The sequence below is a fragment of the Rattus norvegicus genome, chromosome 15 (genome assembly GCF_021556685.1).
Source record: "Rattus norvegicus strain SHRSP/BbbUtx chromosome 15, alternate assembly SHRSP_T2T, whole genome shotgun sequence".
Lineage (NCBI taxonomy): Eukaryota > Metazoa > Chordata > Mammalia > Rodentia > Muridae > Rattus > Rattus norvegicus.
The window spans coordinates 46,512,328-46,538,919 of NC_141548.1; the positions used below are offsets into that span (position 1 = coordinate 46,512,328).

Sequence of the window (26,592 nt, forward strand, 5' to 3'; positions counted from 1 at the left end):
TGTTATTTATTCTATACCTCAGTTTATCCTCTTTTATGAAAGAAAGAAAGGCTTAATCCCATGTTCATAAACTATAGGTTAAAAAGCAAAAATATTTCAATTATCCACTAGCAATAGATGTGAAAGGTATCTCCCAAGACACACCACCTCCCCGGAGGGAAGAAGCTGAAAGATCCATTCTGTATATTGAAACCATGAGATGGAATTGAAGTCTGAGCAATATTTGGAATGTGAAGCAGAGGGGATGATGTTAATGACAATCTGTTGCTGGGAGAAGGATGTTATGTGGGCCCAGATGGTCACTACACAGCAAGACTCAGGGAAGGATGGGACTGCCTTGCCTGGATCCGGTGGGAAAGGTTAAGTATGGTTTCTGTTTTAGTCAGGGTTTCCACTGCTGTAAACAAACACCATGACAAAGGTCTATAAGGACAACATTTAATTCGGGTGGGCTACAGGTTCAGACAACTATCATCAAGGCAGGAGTACAGCAGCATTCAGGCAATCATGGTGTAGAAGGAGATGAGAGTTCTACATCTTGTTCTGAAGGTAAACAGAAGACTGGTTTCCAGGCAGTTAGGATGAAAGCCTTAAAACCCACAGCCAAAGTGACACACCTACTCCAACAAGGCCACACCTCCTAACAGTGCCACTCTCACAAGCTTATTCAAACACATTTCACTCAGTGAACCCATAGGCTTATTCAAACATATGAGTCTATGGGGCTATACCTAGCCGTAACATAATAAAAAAAAAGTACATTTAGCCCAATTTCCAAAGTCCCTATTATCTATAACAGTCTCAACAATGTTAAAAGTTCTAAGTTTCTCCTGAGATTCATCCAATCACTTAACTGTAATCCCTAAAGCAAGACAGGAAACCAGTTGAGCGAACTCCAAACTATGTATCTCCATGTCTGATGCCAAAGTGGTCTTCAGATCTCCAACTCCTTTTTCATCTTTGTTGACTGCCAAAACTTCTTTCTCCTGGCCTGGTTCTACTCCCTATTAGCATCTTTCCTCAACAGCTATCTCATGACTCTGGCACCTCGAACATCTTGGGGTTACAACTTCTTGTTCCAATGTCTGAGATCTTCTGGGCTCCTCCAAAGGGCTTGGGTCACATCTCTAGCTCTGCCCTCTGTAGCACTCCAGGCTCTGGTTGACTCCACTCCACTGCTACTGCTGCTGTTCTTGGTAATTATCCTGTGGTACTGGCATCTCTAATATCCTGTGTGGGTTTAAAGGCATTAGAAGCCCAGTGCAGGAGCACTCCCCCCTCTGGAACCAATACTTCTAGGCCAGCAGAACTTAGAGTTGTGGGGACAGGAAACAAAAACTTTCCTAGTGGGTTATTAGGAGTGACAGTGAGTGGAACTATTACCTTTTCCACACCTGGATTCCTGGACTCGTGGATCCTGATTATGTGAGAAACCATACCATATATGGGATGCTTATTCAATGCATGTGCTGCCTTCTGAAGAACCCAGCCCCAACCCTCCATTTCTGGATTGTAGTTTATTCCAGATGTAATCAAGTTGACAACCAGGAATACCAATCACAGCTTCACTGACAAGATGTTTTTAGATGTCATGATGTTCAAGTAACAAACATCAGAGCAACTGGGAGAACCTGTAAGTTCAGGAAATAGGCACATAATGAGCAGAAGAGAAGAGAAGGACCAGAAAGTTTCTTACACATTTTTTGACCATACACTAAGAGGATTCAAGGGAAACAGGTCACTTAATCTTTCAACAACATTCCTAGAAATCTGGCTATGTGTGTGGAAAAAATAAACATCAGGCTTTAACTGATACCACACATGGACATTTATTTGAAATGTGTCACAGACTCTAGTATAAAATGAACAAAATGTGATTTCTGGAAGAAAGCACCAGAAAGACTTGCTAGCATTAGGAAGCAAAGCTACTCTGGTTCAGGACAAATACACATAAAAGGGGGGAGGTTGATCATTAATGTAAAAAGTCTGTGAACCTTGGAAAGATGGCATTAAGAAAATGGAAAGGCGTAGGCTGGCCTCGAACTCATGGTCCTCCTGCCTCTGCCTTCTTCAGCAAATCCTACTAGCATGCACCACCACAGAACAAAAATATTCATAGGAGGAGATATGCAGAGACTGAAGAAATGGCCATTCAGAGACTGCAACACTTGGGGATCCAACCCATATATATATATACAGTCACTACTCGGAATGCCAAGAGCCTGATATAGCTGTCTCCTGAGAGGCTCAGCCAGAAAGTGACAAATACAGAGACAAATACTAGCAGCAAACCACTGAACTGAGAATGGAGTCCCCATTGGAAGAGTTAGAGAAAGGATTGAAGGAGCTGAAGGGGTTTTGCAACCCCATAAGAAAAACAATACCAACCAACCAGAGCTCCCAGGGACTAAACCACCATCCAAAGAGTACACATGGACAGACCCATAGCTCCAGCTGCATTTGTAGCAGAGGATGGCCTTGTTAGGCACCAGTGGGAGGAGAAGCCCTTGGTCATGCCAAGGCTCCACTGCCCCCTCCCTCCCAGTGTAGGGGAATGTCAGGACAGGAAGGCAGGAAGGGGTGGGGGAACACTCTAATAGAAGGGGGGGTGGGATATGAGGTTTATGGGGTGGGAAACTGGGAAAGAGGATAACATTTCAAATGTAAATACATACATAAATAAATAAATAAATAAATAAATAAATAAATAAATAATCCAATAAAAAAAAGGAAGAAAGAAAAGGGAAAGGCAAGACTCAGCCTGGGGCAGCTCATTTATGTGCATGTTTGTGTTTGATTTGTTTGAAATACTGGGGTCTGTATTTGAGGAAAAGGACCTGTGTCTAGAACACTAGTCAACAAAGGGTCCGCAGTAAGTTCATAGGTGGGTGGAAGGGAAAACATGATCAAAGACACTGTCTATAAAGAGAAGCCAAGCAAAGGCAAAAGACTCCTTCCCTCTCCTTCCTCCCTGCTTCTTACTTTAAAAAAGAAAAAAAGACTTTCTTTATTTTTTAATGAGTGTTTTACCTGCGTGTTTGTATGTGCACCACATATTACCTGGTTTCCTATCCACAGAGGCTATAAGAAATCATCTGACCTCGTGGAGCTGGCATTAGTGGTCATTTGGAAGGCACTATGTGAGCGCTGGGAATGTAATTTGATGCAAAAGCATCAAGTGTCTTAATCACTTGCCTGTCTCTCCACACACACATACACACTAACCACTTACCACACATCTTGCTGTTTGGAATGTTGATTAGAGTATACTGGAAGTTTTGTAGCCCAGATTGGTTTTGAACTTGTGACTCTCTTATTCTGAGTTGTTTGGCCTCAGACTGAGATTGGAGGAATATAGACAACATAATGAGCTGTTTTTCCTTCATTGAAAGACTAAAGAAGAGTGTGAGTGGATCTGATCAGTCGCTAGATAGACTAATTTTCATTTGCAGAGTAGATGACAGTGCCACTTTGCCAGTGTTGGTTCCATGAGTGAACCAGGAGTGGAAATTCCCCTTACGTGGGGCTCAGCAGATTTCCTTTCTTCTGTCTGGTTGTGTTTGGCAGGGAAAACTCGAAAGCCTGATATTTTGAGGTAGAATTCTGGTCATGTCTCCACAGAAAGTGATCTGCTCTCTGAATCTTTGCCCCGATGTTCATTTCCTCTAATCCACTCTTTTTAACTCTTTTAATACTCATGTATAATATTTGACCCTTTCCTTTCACACCCTGGGCTTAGAACAAAACAAATGAACATTAAAAAAGACTGTCATTTTTGTGTTTTTGGACCTGGGCTCTACTTTTTGCTGTTCAACAATGTCAGTTCCTGGCATAAGGGGGCTTCCTTCTTAAAAGCACATCCTATCTATTGCTTCTCTAAGAAAATCTAAATCAAGAATCACTCTAGAAAAACAAACCGTTTATTATGCACCTAATCATAGCTAGAAAGAAGCATTATGATAAAATGCCCTTTACAGTTTGTGAGTATCAGCTCTGTAGCCACCTATGGAAGGTGAGGGTGTCCAGTGGGAATGGGAGTGTGCAAGTGCAGAATTGTGTATGTGTGAGTGTGTCTTTATGAGTGTGAGCCTTTTTGACAGGAGCCTGAAATTATCTGTGGACATTTTGCTTTGAGCTTCTGAGCGATTTCTAATCCTAGTTGGTATGCTTAGAAATCATCACTCATTTTCAGGATCAATCGTTAATTGCTCTCCAAAGGCTATAGTATGAGCCAGAGGATTCCATAAAGAGAAATTAGAAAGTGGCTATTCTAGAATTATGGTTTAGGGCATGAACTTGCACTCTATATTTTGGGTTTTTGTTGGGACCTTCAACAAGTTTCTTAGGCTTTTTAATCACAGATTCTCCCTCTGTAAAACATTTCCTGGGATGACTTACTCATAGGATTAAGTATCAAACTAAAAAAATATGAAAATGCCTTAAAACATGTGTGCATATTACAGATGCATGACAGTACTGTGTGCTTTCGGGACCAGTGGGAACAGAATTGTGCTCATGGAAAAGCAATTTCTCAAAAAGTGCACCACATATAATAATGACATCGCATGCACATTGGTAAACATCAAAAGTGAACTCTGCAGATATTTAGTCTTGTAACATGTCAATCACTAAAAGATGAACAAAATTAGCATTTAACTGTTAATCTCAGCAATGGCTCACTGAACAATTTTATAATCCTAGTAATAACTATCTACCCTAAATAATTTAATAGAAGATATTTCATTGTTGATTTGGTGACATGTCAGTTGTGTGCTTTCTTTTTACCATCCAAATATCCATGTTAATTTTCTGTTAAAATGGATGGGGAAAAGCCCGTGAGGCCTCAATCCTACACAAAAAAATAGGCAACTGAGTAAAGCTGGGGGTGAGAGAGGTGGCCTCGCCCAGGAAAGAGCACATCAATTGTTTGTGCAGTGTCAAACAGTCATCCTGGAAAACATACACACAGGTAACGTAATATGAACTCAAGAGGTTATATTTAGTAATGCATGTGCGTACAAATGCACATATGCATGCAATTATAATTGATAAATTATCATGATGAATTAATCTTAAATAAACAACAACACCAAAGTGAGTCTTTTCATGATAAAAAAATTATTTAGCAGGAAATTAAGTCCAGCAACCTTTTAAAACTATTTGGGGCTAAATGTGGCCATTTTGTGAAAAAAAAATCCTGTCTTGATTTTGTATGCCATTGGGTAGAATTGGTAAGGATCTAACTACCCCACCCCTGCTGCTCACGTTTACTTAGGGTGTAACATAACTGAGGCAGATTAATTTTAAGGTGACATAGTGTGTGTGTGTGTGTGTGTGTGTGTGTGTGTGTGTGTGTGTAGTTTAAAAATATTTTTAATGACCACACATAAGTCATTATTTTTATTGGGTAGCATAGTTTATTTCAAAAACCAATGAATGAAGCCTTTCTTTTCCATTTCCACTAAGAAACAAGCAACACAGACTTCTCAAAAAAATTCTTAGGCCTGATAGTGAGAGAAATGTGTGAAAACTCTATTTGCTCAAATGAAAAATATTTGAATGTAACCAATATTCCCATGGAACAGAAAATCAGGGATGCTTACAGGGTGTAAGATGAACTGGGTCCTGAGAGACAGCAAGGGGCTGGGCCTCTGTTCTTGCTGCGAGCTCTGTCCCTGTCCCTTAGCAGGTGGCATACTTTGATTCCTACACCACAGGAGCAAAGAGATTGAGGATTAAATTACTTTTTATTTTGTACTTTGGGATTAATTGAACCATTCTGTGGAGTATGTTGAGGAATTTCAGCAAAGGCTCATCTATTCTGTTCTCTAAAGAGTGAAACTAAAACCACACCTTCTGGCTCCCCTTATTCACGCTGCAGATAAGACCGGAATGAACAGACACCATCTCTAAGGGTGTCTATTTATCAGTTGACTGGCCTGGTAGAAACACATAAAGTAGAATGGATAGAGAAAAGCAAATGTCTTCCATCAGTATCCACCAGGATTTGGCTGTAATACGCAGATATCCAAATCTCTGGACTAATGGTTCATTTTAGAACTGGAGTGCATTTGCATGCAAGTACTAAAATGCTTCTAAGTATCTTGTCATATCTAGACTACTTCCCACACTTGATCTACAAAAATGCCATACAAATAGTTATTACACTCTATTATTTAGGGGATAATGAGGAGAAAATGTCTACATATCCACTACAGGTACAAGTGTATTTTGGGATATTATCGTTTAGTGATTGAATCCATTAGTTCACAGAGAACACAGCACACAGAGAAAGGTCTGTCTGTATAGATGCACAAAGTGGAGCTCGGCAGACTTCCTGGCAGACACTGGTTCTGGACTTCTGCCCTGGCAAAGTAGCTTCTCTGTGAATTAGACACTGGATCATTCTCTAATTAAAGAAAATCAAAACACAAGAAGTAATGGTTATTATACTGATAAAAACATTATGGACTGTCACAAATGGAAATTTATAGACTTTAAACAACAGATAGAGTCACATGGGGAGAGCATACCAATAGTTCCACTGAACAAGAAGGAAGGAAATTCAGTAACTTGTCTTAAATCTGATAGTAGTCTTGCAGAATTAAAACTAGAATTTAAATGTCCGGATTCCAAGGTCTTCCGATGATGTTGAACTGCCCATTTTACACAGATAAGGGGAGAGTTACCTATCACACCAGCCCTCCAAGGAACTAAGATTTTTGTTCTGCTTTTAACTTTTCTTTTATATATACACACTCTACTTCTGGCCTTGGCATGCTTTCCAGAATTCTCTGGGAAGTGGACCCACATTGTAGTCTGGTGAAGTATTCAACACTGCTTAGTAAATAGATAACGACTCTTCCCTTTCCTTTGACCCTGCTCCTTTCCTGAGGAAGTGATTCTGAGTGGTGTTGCACTTGTTCTTTTATTTTACTCTCCCTGCAGTTTTCATTCCAGGAAATTCCTGAGAAAAGGGCAAAGAATAACTTGTTCCCCATCATGTCTCCTGAATCCCAGCTTTCTGACATCACTTATTATCATAAACTGTATATACAGAGACTGTTTTACACTCAAACAAAACCCTAATCCCTAACGGCAAGCCCCTCACCCAAATCACACTGATCTGTAAAATACACCCAATACCTGGGCTGAATTTCACTGAAGTATTTTAAAGAGAATAAAACTGTCAAATCTTACATTGAGTTCTTTTTTTTTTCCTCCATCTTTATTAACTTGGGTATTTCTTATTTACATTTCGATTGCTATTCCCTTTCCCGGTTTCCATGCCAACATCTCCCTAGCCCTTCCCCCTCACCTTCTATATGGGTGTTCCCGAGTTTTTAATGCTATTGATTTTCTGACTACCTTGCAAATGACACCTATCATCTCTAAGGAACAATGAAGTGTACTCACCAATCAAGTCTTGTCAAAAATATACTTTAATTCTTTTCATATTAACTTGCTAACTATAGGGAATTATACCAATTTTGGCACAAGTTCCAGGAACCCTACTTTCATAAATAACACAGTAATCCATTTTCTTATATGGGTATGACCAACCACGTACCCTCAGTGTTGTGTATTATGCATTCTTTCCTCACGACAGAATTAAGCCATTTACAAAGTGTAAGTGAACTTTGTTTCAAGTGTGTTGTTGAACCCAGTGAGACATTTTTCAAATCTCAAAAAAAGTAAGAAGTCCTTTGGGAAACAGAGAGAAGATGGTGCTCACATGACGAGGTTGGAAGCTTCCTCTCTGCAGTCAGGTTGAGATTTCAGCCTACATGTCAGGGGCTCACAGCAAAGATTGGTACATTCCTTCAAAGAACAAACAAAACAATCTCTGTATTTAGTACAAGACAACTGTTATAGAAAATTTCACTTTTAAAGTACAGTATTTTATTATTTGTGAATTTCATATAATGTATTTTGATTATATATCTTTTTTGAGACAAGGTCTCCCCACATGATCCAACCTGTCCTAGAACTACTTATGTAGACTTACCAAGCCTTAAGCTCACAGATCTGCCTGGCTTTGTCTCCTGAGTATTACCACCATTCCTGGCTTTCTTCTATTTTAAAAAATCCTATATATGCCTAAGTGTGAAGCCATTCACTGCAATGTAACCAAATGTTATGGAGGTAACCAACTGCTTTCTAATAGGACGCAGGAGGAAACTCATGCCTGGGCACTGGAAACCTAGGCAAGGATACATGGCTGAGGAGGTTACAGGTTCGGGTTAAAACTGTAACTGTTATCCTGCTAACTGGACATAATCAAACTGCCCTCTAAACTCATATTTCTATACCTGTAGACTAGTGCAGCTCTTGGGCCTCATGAGAAGCTTCTCATTTTAAACCTATTTACTCTCTTGTACCAATTCCAGTGACAATAAACATGGAAAGTCAATAATAGGAAGAAATGCTGTGCTCAGTGAACATTGTCTTCAAAGACCAAGGAGTGGAGGTCACAAATAATTGTTTCAAATAAATTTTACATTGAGGGTATTACCCTTTAATCTGTTAAAAATTTCAAGAATGATCAGTTTTTTAACTATCCAAAAGATGTGAAAATAAAGAAAAAAATAAACTTTGTTTTTTTACTGTGCTTGGATAATAGTATTATTGAAATGTGTAATGATCACACTCGCATACACACATATGCAATACACATGTACACACATATGCATGCACACACATACATATGCACAGATGCACATATACAAAACAAACATGCACTATATCATCTAAACTCAAGCTTATCAATATAATAACCTTTTCATCTGTGTGTTTTCTTAGTCCGAAATGTAAGGGGTGCATGATCATTCAAATAAAAGAAATGCAATTCATCAAATTAAGGGCCTTAAAGGAGAAAACAGGTCCTGATACTACAGTAAGTAGCAAAATCAGCAGATAATCCAAATTTGAGATATTCAAACATGATTTTGCACATATATACATTATGGATAAATGAGAGACCATTATCACTAATAAAGATAGATAACATACAGACAAAACCACTTCCAATAATATGAAAGAGATCAGAGATTATTCATAATGTATATTTTATGGAAAATTTAATAAATACCATGACACATAAAAAGATATAATAACCAAAAAGTATAAATCATGTTTTCATTGTGTGTGAGATATAATTCCCTACATAGATAAACTGAGGCCAATGCTTAAAAATGCTTGACAAATCAGTAAGATAATTGTTCATGATAATAATAAAATGACATTAAAAGTAATATCAATGAACTATACCCTGCATTAGAAAGAAAAATCTTAGGCACCACAAAAGAAAATATGAAAATACCTCAAAATGAACAATCAAATTCTGACAAAACTACATTAAAAATTTGACACATTAATTCAAACTTCTGAATGTATGCACTGAGACATCAATACCCAAGACTCTTTCTACACAGTCAGACAGCTGTCAAACATAATGGGTAAATCACAAGTTTCACCTGAGTTCACCAGGTATGCGCTCTGGTCTTTGAACTGAATTCTTTGGGTTTCATGAGCCTCAAATTTCTAATTAAGGATAATGGCGATCTCTAATTGGTGAATTTTTTTGCCTAACAAATAAGATGTCATCTATGGAGTATTTTACAGATTGTCTCATTTAAATCTCTTGTAACACGAATGCCTTTTTGATCTTAAAAGTAACGTAAGATCATAAGGTAGAATTCTCTAGAAGCCTTGTGTGAGTTACACATGGTGGTTTATGCCTGTAATTCCAACATGCATGAGGCTGAGACAGGAGGATTGTATACTGGAGGCCATCCCAGACTAAAATGTAGAATTCTGCCTCAGAAAAAGGAAGAAATAAACAGGAAATTGTGGGCATCGGTCTGAGGCATTCATTGATGCAGTAGATACATTGCAATTATGTAAACTTCAGCAAAATCACAACAGCCACCATCCTAGAGCAGTGGTTCTCTACCTTCCTAAGACTGCGATCCTTTAAAATAGTTCCTGATGTTGTGCTGACTCCCAACCATAAAATTATTCTTGTTGTTACTTCATACTGCAATATTGCTATTGTTATGAGTCATAATGTAAATATCTATGATTTTCAATGGTCTCAGGTGACCCCTGTGAAAGTGTCATTCAATTCCATAGAGTTCCTGACCCACCAGTTGAGAACCAGTGTCTTAGATGGTCTGTGTGAGGGACCTGTATGCTACAGGTTCAAGTAATTTTTTTAATCTCCTTTTCTGTATTACCAACTGCCTATGTCACATGTCGATTATGTGAAAAAAGAGAAAATCCCCATGAGGAGGCCTTCCATCTAGCTAAGTGACTGACTGTTCAACACATGATTGACTATGGCTTGAAACTCAGGAGTTTCTGAATCCCATGTCTACAAGGAATGTGGCATGCTATGGGTAATGACTCACTTCTTTACATTTGGCTTATTACACTTATATACAGATTCTATTGGCTTTTTTTTTTTTTTTTTTTTTTTTTTTTTTTTTTTTTTTTTATTGGATATTTTTTATTTACATTATTATCCTCTTTCCTGGTTTCCCCTTCATAAACCCCCTATCTCACCCCCTCCCCTTCTTCTTTTTTTTTTTTTTTTTTTATTAACTTGAGTATTTCTTATATACATTTCGAGTGTTATTCCCTTTCCCGGTTTCCGGGCAAACATCCCCCTCCCCCCTCCCCTTCCTTATGGGTGTTCCCCTCCCAACCCTCCCCCCATTGCCGCCCTCCCCCCATAGACTAGTTCACTGTGGGTTCAGTCTTAGCAGGACCCAGGGCTTCCCCTTCCACTGGTGCTCTTACTAGGATATTCATTGCTACCTATGGGGTCAGAGTCCAGGGTCAGTCCATGTATAGTCTTTAGGTAGTGGCTTAGTCCCTGGAAGCTCTGGTTGCTTGACATTGTTGTACTTTTGGGGTCTCGAGCCCCTTCAAGCTCTTCCAGTTCTTTCTCTGATTCCTTCAATAGGGGACCTATTCTCAGTTCAGTGGTTTGCTGCTGGCATTCGCCTCTATATTTGCTGTATTCTGGCTGTGTCTCTCAGGAGCGATCTACATCCGGCTCCTGTCGGTCTGCACTTCTTTGCTTCATCCATCTTGTCTAATTGGGTGGCTGTATATGTATGGGCCACATGTGGGGCAGGCTCTGAATGGGTGTTCCTTCAGTCTCTGTTTTAATCTTTGCCTCTCCCTTCCCTGCCAAGGGTATTCTTTTTCCTCATTTAAAGAAGGAGTGAAGCATTCACATTTTGATCATCCATCTTGAGTTTCGTTTGTTCTAGGGATCTAGGGTAATTCAAGCATTTGGGCTAATAGCCACTTATCAATGAGTGCATACCATGTATGTCTTTCTGTGATTGGGTTAGCTCACTCAGGATGATATCTATTGGCTTTTTAAAAGTGCTTTTCATAGAATGGTTAACTAAAATCAAAAGCAAAACACCAATAAATTAATGTCACATTCTGATAATGATACCATTTTCCTCCAGAACTAATTTGTAAAGGAGCACTACAAAAAGAAAAGGAGGCTGGTAAGATGGCTCAGCAGCTAAGAGCACATGCTGCACAATCTTGAAGGTGAGGGATCAGATCCCAGGACTCATGTTTGCCAGTTCAAAAACACATGTATTTCCAGTTTTAAGGAATCTGATATCCTTTCCTGGTCTCCAAGGCTACCAGCACACACACACACACACACACACACACACACACACACACACACACACACAAAACATAAAAATACTTTTAAAAAAGAAAATTAAAAATTCAAGTGTGTAATTTTTACCCAAGTAGCACTGTTTTAAATTCCTTATAAATACAGCTTTAAACTGCATGTATTTTCATACCTCAGGAGAGCCACAGTCACAGCCTTCTCCCATATCCAGAAGTCGGTTTCCACATGTTGGTTTTATTATGTTTTTAGGGTCAGGAGCCAACAGCAGACACCTTGTATTTCTAGATGAAAGGAATCCTTGAAACCGTGAGCGGCTGACAGTACTGAAATCCTTGGGGAATTTTGAGCTGTAACAGAAAAAATAGAATAGCGTGATATACAGAACAGAAGCTTGTGGGTTATTAAAAAAAGGAAGAACCTAGAGAATCTCACTGTGGGACTCAATTCAGTAGAAAGAATAAATTAGCCCAAATCCAGGACATTTCTATGCTCCCACGGTAGGTGGTAAAGCATGTATGATATTCTAATTGAATGTTTTCTCCTAGCAATCCAAAAGAAAAGAGGAAAGAATTTTAACACATTGTAATTGTTCTAGTTTCATTTCTGTCATAAAATATGTTGACACAAAGCAATTTAGAAGAGAAAAAAGAAATCAAAACCTCTAGTCATATCACATCCAGTCAACAGCAGAGAGAAACAGATGCATGCATGCTCACTTGTTTGCATTTGCTCAACTCTATTTCTCTATTTTTATGTAGTTCAAGACCCTTATCCTAGGGAGTAGAGCCACCCAAGTCAGTTAGGTCTTCCATACTAATCCCCAAGGCAATCCCCCATAAGACCCACAATGTGGACAATACTTCACTGAAAATCTTTTCCCAGATGATTCTAGATTGTGCTAGGTCAACAATTAAAGCTAACCATCACAGTAGTGCAAGGCTATCCAAAGCAACAAAAGAGATTAGCGTTGTCATTGTTACCATCTACTTATCCCACACTGAGGGGTAAGCAGTAAGAAATGACAATCATGACCTAGTTAAAGGAAATAAATCGAGGTGACCATGGTCCACGGTCAAACTTCTAATACGTGAACACCTCAACAACAAAACACTATATTCATTTGTATTTCCCTACTCTTGGAAAAGTAACTGGTGTTACTGGTTTACTCTGCTAAAATAGACTGTTCAATTGGTGATGGGGATAATACTTATCTTGGGTATCTTATAGTAAACCTATCATCTTAATCAGGCTTGCTTCTGTGTGTGTGTGTGTGTGTGTGTGTGTGTGTGTGTGTGTGTGTGTGTGTGTATGTTTAGGGGAATATCATACCACTTAAAATTAAAACAACCCTAAGTTAAAATGATGTAGTCTCCCATAATAAACTCTGTGGTTGGATATTTAGAAACCTTAACAAATGAGTCTTGAGTTTAGTGAGATATGTCCATGAAGAAGCTAGAGGTTGAATTATTAGGATACTCATTCTAATACTCTTTCCGCATCTGCACAGATGACTTAAACTATTTAGGATGTTGACTTTTTTCTTTACTTCAGGATGATACCATCTTACCTCAGGTACTGATTCATCACACAGCTGCCAGAGGGACACTTGGTATAATATGGAACATCCTGCATACCAAGGGCATGGCCCAACTCATGTGACATCAGTGCTACAAGAGCCACATTATTCTTTCTTTTAGCCTGGAAAAAGGAGAAGCATTTGTTATTCTTATTTTATTCAGTTATTTCTCAGTTCTTCTCAAATCATAATGTCTAATATGAATAACGAGAGAAGAAGAATAGTGTATCTGTAAGCTCATATTTTCTGGCATTGCTTTTTGCCTGGTGGGCCTGGTCTGATTGGCTCCTGTGAATACAAGCCCTAGGTCTGTGCTCATGGTCAGCCAATGATAAAGGAGCTACCAGATGCTGAATTCTCAGTAAACCTGACTTAGACTAGTAGCATTCTCTACAGAAAGTGCTATTAGGTACCATGGTATGAACTCTCATCCACGAAATTGTGGTTGTGATTCTTATGCTATTGATAGCAATGGTCACATGATGCCTGGCATGTACACATTTTTCTTGGTTGATCTCTGAGCAGCTATAGAAGTGATTCATTTATAGCTATATGAAGCCATGGAGGTAACCTGGTTCCCCTTTCTTTTTCTTTTTTTTTTTTTTTGGTTCTTTTTTTCGGAGCTGGGGACCGAACCCAGGGCCTTGTGCTTCCTAGGCAAGCGCTCTACCACTGAGCTAAATCCCCAGCCCCAAAAACTCATCTTACTTTTTTTTTTCTTTTTTTCGGAGCTGGGGACCGAACCCAGGGCCTTGCGCTCGCTAGGCAAGCGCTCTACCACTGAGCTAAAATCCCCAACCTGGCTCCCCTTTCTACTTAACATGTGGTCTTTATTCTTTAATCTGAACTGAAGTATGAGGCCTTTGCCAGGCTAATAATACTCATAGTCCAAGGACTCTTCAGGGCAATGTTCAATAATGGCTTCATTTCTACTTTGATTTATCAATTCAGCTGATGGTTCTGGTGATTACTGTGGTACAGTATATTATGCTCATTTTCACAAAGATGGAATTGCAGGATGTCTTAGGAGAAGTGTACAAACCTCAATTACAGACACTGAAGATGTAGTACACAGGGAATTCGCAGCTGCCATTCCTACACGTCCATGGAGGAAGCCAGCTCCACTGTGAAAGGTAGAGAGACCCCGTCACAATCTGACTCTGAAATCGGTAGCTTTTTGCAATAATGTCATAGATCGCCTTTGGTGTCCCCTAGCCTTCTCTATGTTTCTGGGGCCCCGAGAGAGTTTCTATCATATTATAGCCTCACAATTACAGGTGGGTATTCTGTATCCCAGTATTGTTTTATTGATTTTATAAGAACTTTGAAATACTTCAAGATCCAACTGCTAGTGATAGGAACATCAGGCCACTCATAACTTACTGGAGAGGTATGACTAAGCAGAAATTCTTGTCAAGAAACCATGGAGCTAACCATAGACTCTGCTGTGTGTCCCTACCCTGTCAAGAAGGGATTCACCTGAGAAGCTGGGCATGGTTATGGATCCTTTGTCCCAGGTTAGAATAATGCCATCTCATGAAATTTGTGAATGTGGCACCAAGGTTGGGCACCACCTTTATCTTATCCCGGTCTGACCAGATCTCCATGCCCACCAAAGACACTTGAATATCTATGGTTTTATAAATCTGTGGAAAGAACAATTTTCATGAAAACATCCAGGATTACTTTTAGTGCTCTTGTTGACCACAAGTGATAGAAAAGGGAATGTAATACTCACCATAAATTTCCATATTGAAAACAGAACTCACAGAAGAAAGTTTTGTTATTGTATATGATTTTTGTCTTGGTGGGCTCTTGCCCTTAGGTAATTCTTAGCCCTTTACAGTGGAAGCCACAGGGAAGCCCCAAGAACTGGTGTGGAAACGCACATTCATGGCAAATGCCTTACCACGTTGAGCAGATTCAGCACCTCAAACACAAAGCTTCTCATTCGAGTCACATTCCCTTTATACATCTTATACTGAAATTACAAAATATGAAAGTGCAATATTAAAATAGAAAATTGTAGTGAGAAGGCTTAAGGTACAGGATTAAATATAAAATTCACATGCCGTAACATAGCTAACATTTACTCAATCCATGGCTACTTCATATCGTATTCTATTTCAACAAATTCTACTTAAAATAGAGGTTTTGATTAGATAAGAATTAATCATTCGTAAGAAATTACAATGTCTTCCATCTTTCTCTTTGTTTTTGGTTTAATATGGTATGAGTTAGATTCTTACTGTGTAGTCAGGATGCTATCAAACTTATGACCTTTCTGCTTCATATGTCCAAATTGGGACTACAGGAATAGAACTGGCTTTTTTACTCATCTTTAAGTTGAATACTTCAACCTAATGAATCAATTATTTTGCACCAACTAAATATTAATTCAGGTTTGAATATGAAGCAGCGCAAGCCCTAGCTTCTCTATATTTATGTAGAGTTTTGTGTTCATATTTGCATAACACCTATTGAATTGATATTTATATTTTATGGTGAAATAGCAAAACAACCTAACACTTTATCAAAATACTTCTTTTTAATTTTTTATGGTTGAATGTTTTTAGGTATGTGATGGTTAGTTTTTATTGATTTGACAGTATAGAGTCACCTAAGAAGAATTTTAATCAAAGAATAATAGCCTTCAGATTGGCCTGTGAGCATCTCTGTGAACATTTTGTTGATTGCTTATTGATGTGGGAGGATACAGTACACTGTGGCCTGCACCATCCCTTGGCAGTTGAATATGAGCTAAGCAAGCCAGGGAGACAAGCCAATAGCAGTGTTACTGTGTGGCCACTGCTTACATTCTTGCCTTAAGTTTCTGCCTTAGCTTCGCTCAACAATGTAACTTGCAAGCCATATAAACCCTTCCTTTCTGAAGTTCCTTTTGTCATGATGTTTACCAGAGTAATAGAAAGCAAACTAGAACATAGGTAAATGGTATTAAGTATATTGGCATTATATAAATATTTGGTGATTGTTGGATAATGAATAGATGGCATGGGTGAAAACTGTTGTCAAACAAGCAAGCAAAGCAGCCAAGAAATCTAGTTGAACAAAACTCATTGTTAAGTAAAAATGCTTATGTCGTTTTTTAATTTTAAGCTAACATATAAGTTGAAAGAACTAAGTACTCACATAGGAATTATCCAGCACCAAAAAGAGACCGATGTACTTCTGTCCTTGAAGTGAGTCTTCCTGTTTTACAAATAACAAGAGAACTTCACTAATACTCATCTCTACTCACAATGATTCAAGTACTTACAAATTTCCTTCCAAACTAAATAAATGAAGAAGTCATTTAATAGAGGTTTTTGTATAGACCATGTATGTGTCTCAGTTCCTTGCTTAGGCAATCAAAATACATAGTCTGACATGAAAATCTATACTTACATTTGGGCTTTTGAGTGACCTGGAAGTTCGAAGATGGCTTCGTTTCCTGCCAATTTGCTTCTCACTGTGCTTGTAGTTAACTGCACCTGGTTCTTCCCAGTTGTGTGGAATAACAGCATGTTCCCCCTCATCTGTGCTTTGTAGAGGCATTATTTGATACTTCTGATCACGGTGTGTGAAGTACCCTCTGGAATATGAGGTGGTATATTAGGATGCCCTGACATGTGCATTCATACATCCCACTCAGAATGGAATGTTGTTCTTCCTCCATCTCAGTTTCACACAGAGATTTTTCAAAGACCCTGTGACTAACACCTAATTATTCAAGTTACAATACTGAAATGAAGGTCAACAATTAGCAAATGGGACTTCATGAAACTGAAAATCTTCTGTACAGCAAAGGAGACCATCGTTTGTACAAAGCAGCAGCCTATAGAAAGGAAAAATATTTTTGCCAACTCCACATCCAATAGAGGAGAAAATATCTAAACTGTCTAAAGAGCTACAAACCCACCCATAGATATCAAGAGAATAAAAACAAACAAAAATAGGGTACAAATCTAAACAGATACTTCTCAAAATGGAAAGATCTAATGACTGAGAAAGACTTAAGACACATTCAGCATCCTTAACCATCAGGGAAAAGGGAGTCAACTACTTTGAGATTTCATCTTACATTTTCAGAGTAGATAAGATCAATAAAACAAGTGGCAGAGAGAGAGAGAGAGAGAGAGAGAGAGAGAGAGAGAGAGAGAGAGAGAGAGAGAGAGAGAAATGAAACTACCAAATAATTGGGGAAATAGATCCCTAAATGGCCATTTCTTGTTACAGAATGAAGCTTTTCAAGGATTAGGTTGCATCAAATTGTTGACCAAAACATCTTTCATAGGAACCCCTAAATAACTCAGGCTGTTTCCATGGATATAGATTGATCCTCACAAACTGAGAGCAAGGCCCCATTGCTGAAGACAATACCTACACAATGTATTTAACATGGAGGAGTGGAACTGGTGCCTACATAGAGCCTTCAACCCCTAAGAACATCATCTTTGATACAGGAAGTTACTCTGCATGCTAATGAGAGAAATGTAAACGTCAATCTAGCCATAAACCCTTTGATCTATGATGTGGTTCTGTCTGCCAGATATGCTAAGGCAATGGTTGACACAAATCTTGTAGGAGTAACCAATCAATATCTGATTTGACTTAAGTTCTACTCCATGAGACACTACTTAGGTGACCAGGAACCTGAGACTAGGTATCTCAGAGACCTAGCTAGAGTACAACCCAAAACTACTCTTGTAAGCATGCAAGCAAACATTGGAATAACAAAATCTCTAAACACATGCAGCTATAAAATGACTTCTAATGACATTCTGCTGTACTCTTAGATCAGCATCTTACTCAGTCATCAACAGAGAAGCTTCTTTCTGCAACAAATGAGAACAAATACAGAGACCCACAGCCAGATATTGTTCAGAGAGTGAGAGACCTTGGAATAATCATCTCTAAACTGAACATCTTGGTCATATCCCCTCCCCTTGGGGCTCAAAGAGCCCTGAGGAAGAGTCAGAGACAGTGAAAGAGTCAGAGGGAATGTAGGACATCAATCAACTAAGGCCCTCAGAATCAACAAGACCAATGTTCATATGAATGCACAGAGACGGGGGCAGCATGTGCAGGGGCTGCACCAGTCTGTACCGGATGAGGTCTTAGAGCTCAAAGAAGTAGACATATGTCCCTATCTCTGATCCAGAAGCCATCTCCTTTATTAACCACTTGGAAATGAAAATTTTGTTTTCTCTAAGGGAGTCTCACTAGGAAACTACTCTTATGGGAAAATTTAATGCCCAGGAGTGGAGGGACAACAGAAATGAGCTCAACAGTGCTATTCCAGGTTCCTTGTCTCATGAAGTTATTTTAGGACTTTTAAAAATGTATGTCTTCCTTTTATTTAATTCAACTTTACTTTATTTATTTTTTCCTCTCTTTATACCTTGCATGTCCTTTGAATATACATTATGGATTCCAGTTTAGTGTTTTTGAGATTGCTTAAATGTGCAGAAGAGTGAGTCTCTGTCTCTGTGTCTGTATCTATATCTCTGTGTGTATTTATACCCAATCTGTATCTGTATCATCAGTATCTTTATCATATGTATCAGTATCATCTATATATGTATTAGTATCCACTGTACCTGTTTCTGAATCACCTATATCTGTATCAGTATCATCTGTATCTATATCTGTATCTTTATCACATGTGTCTGTATCAGTATCACCTGTATCTGTATCACCTGTATCTATATCTGTATCAGTATCATATCTATATCTGTATCTGTATCACCTGTATCTGTATCACCTGTATCTGTATCACCTGTATCTATATCTGTCTGTGTATCAGTATTACCTGTATCTGTATCTTTATCACTGGTATCTGTATCACTTGTATCTATATCTGTATCTGTATCAGTATTACCTGTATCTGTATCTGTATCACCGGTATCTGTATCACCTGTATCTATATCTGTATCAGTATCATATCTATATCTGTATCTGTATCACCTGTATCTGTATCACCTGTATCTGTATCACCTGTATCTATATCTGGATGTGTATCAGTATTACCTGTATCTGTATCTGTATCACCGGTATCTGTATCACTTGTATCTATATCTGTATCTGTATCACCTGTATCTGTATCTGTATCACCCCCTGTATCTGTATCTGTATCACCTGTATCTGTATCTGTATCTGTATCTGTATCTGTATCTGTACCTGTACCTGTATCTGTACCTGTACCTGTACCTGTACCTGTACCTGTACCTGTACCTGTACCTGTACCTGTACCTGTACCTGTATCTGTATCTGTATCTGTATCTGTATCGGTATCTGTATCTGTATCTGTATCATCTGTATCTGTATCATCTGTACCTGTATCATCTATATCTGTTTCTTGTGTTTCTTCTTGGGCTCTTTTCTTTTTATTTGTTTTATCCTATTCTGATGTATTTGTTTTCCTCTTGTCATATTAGGTTATATTACCATTTAGAAGCCTATTTATTTCTAATGAGAGACAAAAAGGGGGTGGAACTGGATGGGAGGAGTGAAGATGGGGAGCCATAATCAGCAGTTTTATGTGAGAAAAAAATCTATTTTCGACAAAAGTGAAAGGAAGAAAACAATGAAACCTATATCTTTACTCAGAGTACTCTTAAGACTTATTAAAATGGAGCAATTTCAAATAATTTGGAGTTATTATAATATTAACACCATGAGTCTGTCTATTAGTCCAATATTTTCCAATAGTTTGCTTATTCATTCATTACACATTCCTTGGCAGTTTCTATGAAGTGAGTGAAGAATGGACTAAATAACTAGTCACCCAGAACCCTAGAGAAAACAAAAATGTTAATTAGAGCAGCTCAGTAACAAATTAGGGTTAAGAGTAGCTTAAAGACTGTTTGCTTCTTAAATTATTTAGTTCAGAACTAGGAAGTTACAGCATATGTTGAAATATTTAAAGCCAATGTAAATCTATGTCTATGGGGGTATTTTCATAATATAGGAAAAGTGAGGTCATGCTAAATATGAACCATGCTAATATGATAGTTACATAATTTATTTTACATTTTAGTCACATGCTAGATAACAAAAGCCATACCCATGATATGTTAATTAGGAAGATATGACACAGAGCCATACCCATGAAATGTTAATTAGGAAGATATGACACAGCAGAGTAAATAAACTTCGACACATGTCATTGGGGTCATTTACCCCTCTTATGAAATAATTGGCAGACCTTCCAGAGTCAGGGTGTAGCTTTGACAGAGTTGGGGCTGATTTCTAGAACAACAGTTAATGAAGTAACTTACCATGGTAATTTATTCTTCAGCTTAATCCAACAATTATCAATGAACAAAAACAACCCAAATAGTAAGAAGACTAAAGGGAGTCATGAAGAAGACTAAAAGCTGTGTGACAAATGTCCCCTAGGATTTACTACTTCATTTCTCACCTCAACCCATCACAGGTACTGATACTGGCAAGAGAGCCCTTTGCGTTCTGGATATGGCCTTCATAGTAGCAGGGTTTCTAGAGTAGAAAATGAATTTCACTGTTGAAATGTAGACATTACAAACACATTCATGTGCATGTGTGTGCACACATAGAGACATGGAACATACACACACACACACACACACATACACACACACACACACACACACACACACACATATATATATATATATATATATATATATATATATATATATATATATATATGTCATTGATGAGAATGCATAAATCATAGTTGTGACAACTTCCATCTTGGCTATATAGGTAAGCTCAAGGACTGACCAGCTCCACCAATCCCCAGGAATGAAAACGGAAAGGACATCAAAGGTTTTCGAAACTGCTCTACAGCTGGCCCTGTGGCTGCCACATCTGGTATCAGAGCTGTTGCTCTGTTGTAATGTTGTAATACAAACAATGTTTGTATTAAGATAGAATCCAGAAGGCTAATGTTAGTGGCAAGCTATTTTTCTCAGGATTTATGATTTGATGGGCAGACCTTCCAGAATCAGGCTTAAACTAGCTCAGTTACCTTACCACCTTACTTGTTATACTAGAGTGTGTGTATGTGTTTGTGTAAATGTGCATTAAGTTAGTGAGTGTTTATGTTTGAATGTGTTAAAATAAAGGCTTTTGTATTCCTATATGGGTATTTATAATCGAGAGTATAGATACATGAGCATTGTGTGTGTTATTCTGTGTCTACTCCTTTCTTTGAAAAGTTTGCAGTGATTTCTAACCTATTGTCTCACTTGTCAAGGATAACCACTTCTCTTACAAGCCACCTAATGCAGTTAAAAGCCATTCTCAGACCTATGCATTTCACAGGGAAATGGCAAGTCCCAGGTTGGATTCAGAGCATACCACATTCTGAGAACGTCTGGTCATCTCTTCTCTTCTGGGTGAGTAAGATATTTCAGTGTAGTCTGGCCCCAGAAGATGCCTATGCAGAGAAGAAAGATGCAAAATTCGCTCACAATACCAATAAATACTGATTTATCTGATATCATCTTCTGTACTATGGGAATAATTGTTTGTCCAGTGAGACCGTGAGACCATGCTGACTTTTGACAATTGATATTTTTTCATCCACTAACACAATGTGAACACACACACACACACACACACACACACACACACACACACACACACACACTGGTATACCAAGTAAAACGGCAGATTAAGCCAGCTAGTTTAAGCCTGATTTTGGAGGGTCTGTCAATCATACCATAAATCCTGAGAAAAATGGCTTCTTACTAACATTAGAAGACTGCTTGGAACTTCCTGCCAAAATAAATCAAAGTGGGTAGTTATACCATTAACCCCAAAGGGGGAAATTCACACAATAGCCTCTCTCTTGGAGAGCCTTCATCTTTAAATGTGACTGGGTTGGCCCTGATGGTATTCTATGGAGCAAAGTGATCTGAGGGGAAGCATGTTGAATTTCTGGCTGTGCTTCTGACCAGTTGCTTCAAGGCCAAGCACTGTGACTTTCCTTCAGTGATAAATTGCCACCTGGAATTATGAACTAAAGCAACCACTTCCTTAACTTGCTTTGGTCATCTTCATCTTAGCTACAGAGATGAATCTACAGCCAAGGAGAAGATTCCCAGTATTCTGCTGATACAAGCAGTGGTTGGGCTTTTAGGAAGAAATTGTCCTTACTTGGTTCTCTTTAGGTGAAAAATGATTTCTTCTCCATTTAGTATGATCTGATATTGAACTTCTGGTGCATATCGTTCCTGGAAGTATTTAATGATATGGTTATAGCCCATAGTTCTCAGCCAGTATAAAAATAATAACTATTGTAATACACTGATTGTGTATACTATGGTTTACAATAGCAGAAATACAGATGTTGAAAGCAGTTTACTAACACATCTTATCTCTTTCTTATATCTAAAATAAATGTAATTTGCACATTCATATGGATTTCATGAAATATATCACTTGAAAACCACACAATCAACGAGGCTTTAATTTGTGACACAGAGGTTTGCTCTCTGTTTTAGTGTGTTATATACTGTCCTCTGTACCATAATAAATTACCAACAGGATAGAAAGTACCTATTTTGATTTTAAAATGAATGAAATATATATTTTAAGAATTATTTTACAGATCCAGTAAAAATTAAGTGATAAATATCTCAGAATGAGAGAACACTGGCAACATGACAGACTGCCTTTACATTGTAGAAAAGTGTTATCATTGGGAAAAGAAATGGACAAAGAAAAGACAGGAGTGCAAAAGGCTAAAAGGAAGCAATCTCCCTTTAGAACTATCTGCCTTGTTTGTGATCCATTCTCCTCCTCCCATGGATCTGGGGACACAACCAAACACCTTTACCTTCCTTATTTATAATAGCCAGAAGCTGGTAAGATCCCAGATGCCCTTCAATAGAGGAATGGATACAGAAAATGTGGTACATCTACACAATGGAATACTACTCAGCTATCAAAAACAATGACTTTATGGAATTCATAGACAAGTAGATGGAACTGGAAAATATCATCCTGAGTGAGGTAACCCAATCACAGAAAAACACACATGATATGCACTCACTGATAAGTGGCTATTAGCCCAAATGCTGGAATTACCCACGATGCACAGAACACATGAAACAAAGAAGGATGACCAAAATGCGTATGCTTCACTTCTTCTTTAAAGCAGGAACAAGAATACCATTAGAAGGGGATAGGGAAGCAAAGTTTAGAACAGAGACTGAAGGAACACTCATTCAGAGCCTGCCTCACATGTGGCCCATATATATACAGCCACCAAACGAGATAAGATGGATGAAGCAAAGAAGTGCAACCTGACAGGAACTGGATATACATCTTTGCTGAGAGACAGAATATGGCAAATATGTAGGCAAATGCCAGCATCAAACCACTGAACTGAGAATGAGACCCCCATTTAAGGAATCAGAGATAGGACTGAAAGAGCTGAAGGGGCTTGAGACTCCATATGAACAACAATGCCAACCAACCAGAGCTTTCAGGGACTAAGCCATTACCCAAAGACTATACATGGAGTGACCCTGGGCTCCAACCAGGTATGCTCCATGGGTAGCAATGGATAGTCTAGTAAGAGCACCAGTGGAAGGGGAAGCCCTTGGTCCATCCTGCCAAGGATGGACCCCCAGTGAACGGGATTGTTGGGGGCGGGTGGTAATGGGGGAACGATGTGGAGGGGAACACCCATATAGAAGGGAGGGAGGGGGTTGGGGGATGTTGGCCTGAAAACCAACCTGAAAGGGGAATAACATTTGAAATGTAAATAAGAAATACCCAATTTAATAAAGATGAGAAAAAAAGAGAGGCAAGTAATTCTTTGATGTTAATTCATAGTCAAATTCTGAGAAGTCCTGTGCTCTCTCCTCCATAGCGTTAAGGACAGACTGCTGCTCAGGTCACAGGACTGGGGTGCCAGGGGAAGGGCCCCTCTTACAGAGACTGACAGACCCCTTCTGAGAGCACTGCCTGTGAAGCTCTAGCTAACTAAGAGGCTGCCAGGTGCCTGGATTCTGCACATAAGGAAGTAAGTTTATGGCTTGGGACATATTAAAGAGGTACCCATGGCCAAGCATACTGTTTCCAAGCCTTACCCCCTGCTCCCTGGGAATCAAAGAGTGTGGTTACTTTGAAAATCCCAACTTTCTCAAAAATCTATTACAGGGGACCCCCAAAGTTTCCTCTTGAACATGATGCCCTCTCAGAAGCCTAACATACTTTCTTGTGGTGCTGGGACCCTAACTCTCTTTGGACAACTACCCATGTAGTTATCTGCCTATTTGTCAGTGAGTTTAATAACCCTTCTAACAAGCTTCATACCACAACAAACTTTCTGTGTCTACCTTCATCACCACATCCAAGACTTGTCAAAAACAGAGCTGATACTGTACTCCAAGATGAAGCTGCTAGGATTTACTGTGATAAAACACTATTCCCAAAAGCCCTTCAGATGATTGTGAAAGATAACTTACCTCTTTGGCATAGCTCTCTGTCTGGTTGTTCTCAAGCCCTCTTCTCTGTGAAATGGGTAGTTTTTTAGGATGAACTATTTTCTGAGGCTTTAACTCAGCGGTTAATGTGGTATCTGTTACTAGAGAAAGTCATAAAACATTGATAAGAAAGTTTCTGTGGTTTTTTTTTTGGCTGATTGTTATGTTGAATGAACATGAATTAACAATTCAGAACAAATTGTACAACTGATTCAACTTTAATGATCTTTCTTTACAGTTTTACCCTCAAAACTGTAGATCCCACAGGATATAAAGCTCTTATTAGCTCTCTTAGAGAAATTTTAAAGGAACAGAGGATGCAGAGGGAAAATGTTTATAGGTAAAAGGTTCTTCTAAATGCTCTTTAATTTAAACTTTGCCTGATAGATATTTCTTTTGTGCACAAGTAGTAAGGAAAGAACTGGCTCAGAGTAAAAAAACGTGGCTTTCAGTCCTAGGCGAATGGCCCACTGAAAGTCTCTTTGTCTTCCTATCATGGTTATCTAGCTAGGGTAGTATAAAAGCACATACAAAAACTGTAGGAAACTCTGCAGCAGCACAGCAGGAAAGCAGAAACACATCTCTTCTCTATTTTGGAGTTTTGCAATTCTCTCACATGAGGTCAGTCTCACTGTTGAATGCTGTTTCCACAGCTTCAAGATAATCTCTTACTATGGGAATCAGAAGGTATTTGGGGTATGACTTAATTAAACTATTGTTCATTAAAGCCATAACAGCCATTGCAGAGTTCACAAGGATGGAACTAAAGGTACCTGAAGGAGTCCATCAGTATGTATGCATATATGATGTAATACTGTCAGCATTATTCTGCTTTAGCCTTCCTTGGGATCCTCACAAGAGATGAACAATACAATAAACATATTAACCCTTAGCTGCATTATTCAAGTGTTTCAGCAGGAAATTGACTATGTACATGTATATGAGTGGAAATGTGCAGGCTCCCAGCATTTAACTTTGTAACATGATTATGATGCCACCCCTAGCAAGATAAACAGTGATGACATCATCTGTGCACTTAGTTTATCCATGGTGCAGTAAGGGAGGATATAATCATTGTCAAGTTGTTGGTCTCAATAATCAGCTTAAAGGGAAAAAGAGTTACCTTTTCAGGACTTTTCTTTTGAGTATATCCTACTACTAAAAATCATTCTCAGGAAAATATCCCAAACTACCAATTCATAAACAGCCTTGAATAATGATTATATTAATGTTTCTACTTATGAGTATGATGTGAATACAGCAACAACATCCTTTTTATCTATTGAAAAGTATCTCATCATAATCAAAAATGATTTTTATTTAGTGAAGTGTATGAAATTTGAAAAAATATACAGTGAACTTTAAAATTCATATTTCTTGTGTGGTCTAAAAATACCATTACATGTATATGTACATGTATGAACTATTATGCATGTATGTAAGCATATAGTTCAATAAAGACACGGAAAATATACTGTGTAAACTCTAGTGACCTTTACTTTGTAAATGAAAAAGGTAATTTTTTTCATGTCTACACTCACCAAATATTCTGATTTTTTTCTGTAAGATATCTATACTTACCTTGAGTTTGAATGATGAGCCACAGGACAGAAAGTAGGACCCAAGACATGCTGGCTTCTGTGGGTACCTGAGAGGTCCCAGGCAGCATACAGCTATGGTTTCTCCAGTGGCAAGTTTTATCTCACTCTAGTTCTCTTTAGAAGTTGAGAAGGAATAAAAAGTCTTGAATTTTACTTTCGATTTAAGGGATGTTTCCTAATTGTATTGCAGACTGGCCAATGAACTGCAGTGTTGAAATCCTGAGAATGTTCCTCTCTTGAAAACAATGTTTACAT

General features: G+C 38.4%; 1 protein-coding gene across 1 annotated transcript; it reads right to left on the bottom strand.

Annotated features, from left to right (window-relative positions):
* Positions 1 to 5,397: 5,397 nt before the first annotated feature.
* Positions 5,398 to 26,445, bottom strand: Adamdec1 (ADAM-like, decysin 1). Its single transcript, NM_001401660.1, has 14 exons — positions 26,318 to 26,445; positions 24,719 to 24,837; positions 22,398 to 22,474; positions 21,597 to 21,675; positions 20,674 to 20,750; positions 16,656 to 16,842; positions 16,401 to 16,460; positions 15,160 to 15,231; positions 14,730 to 14,896; positions 14,293 to 14,374; positions 13,242 to 13,372; positions 11,847 to 12,021; positions 7,736 to 7,821; positions 5,398 to 6,409 (listed from the first exon to the last, which is right to left on the bottom strand). The coding sequence occupies exons 1-14, from the start codon at positions 26,403 to 26,405 to the stop codon at positions 6,403 to 6,405; spliced, it is 1,407 nt and encodes a 468-aa protein (NP_001388589.1). The 5' UTR covers positions 26,406 to 26,445; the 3' UTR covers positions 5,398 to 6,402.
* Positions 26,446 to 26,592: the final 147 nt, after the last annotated feature.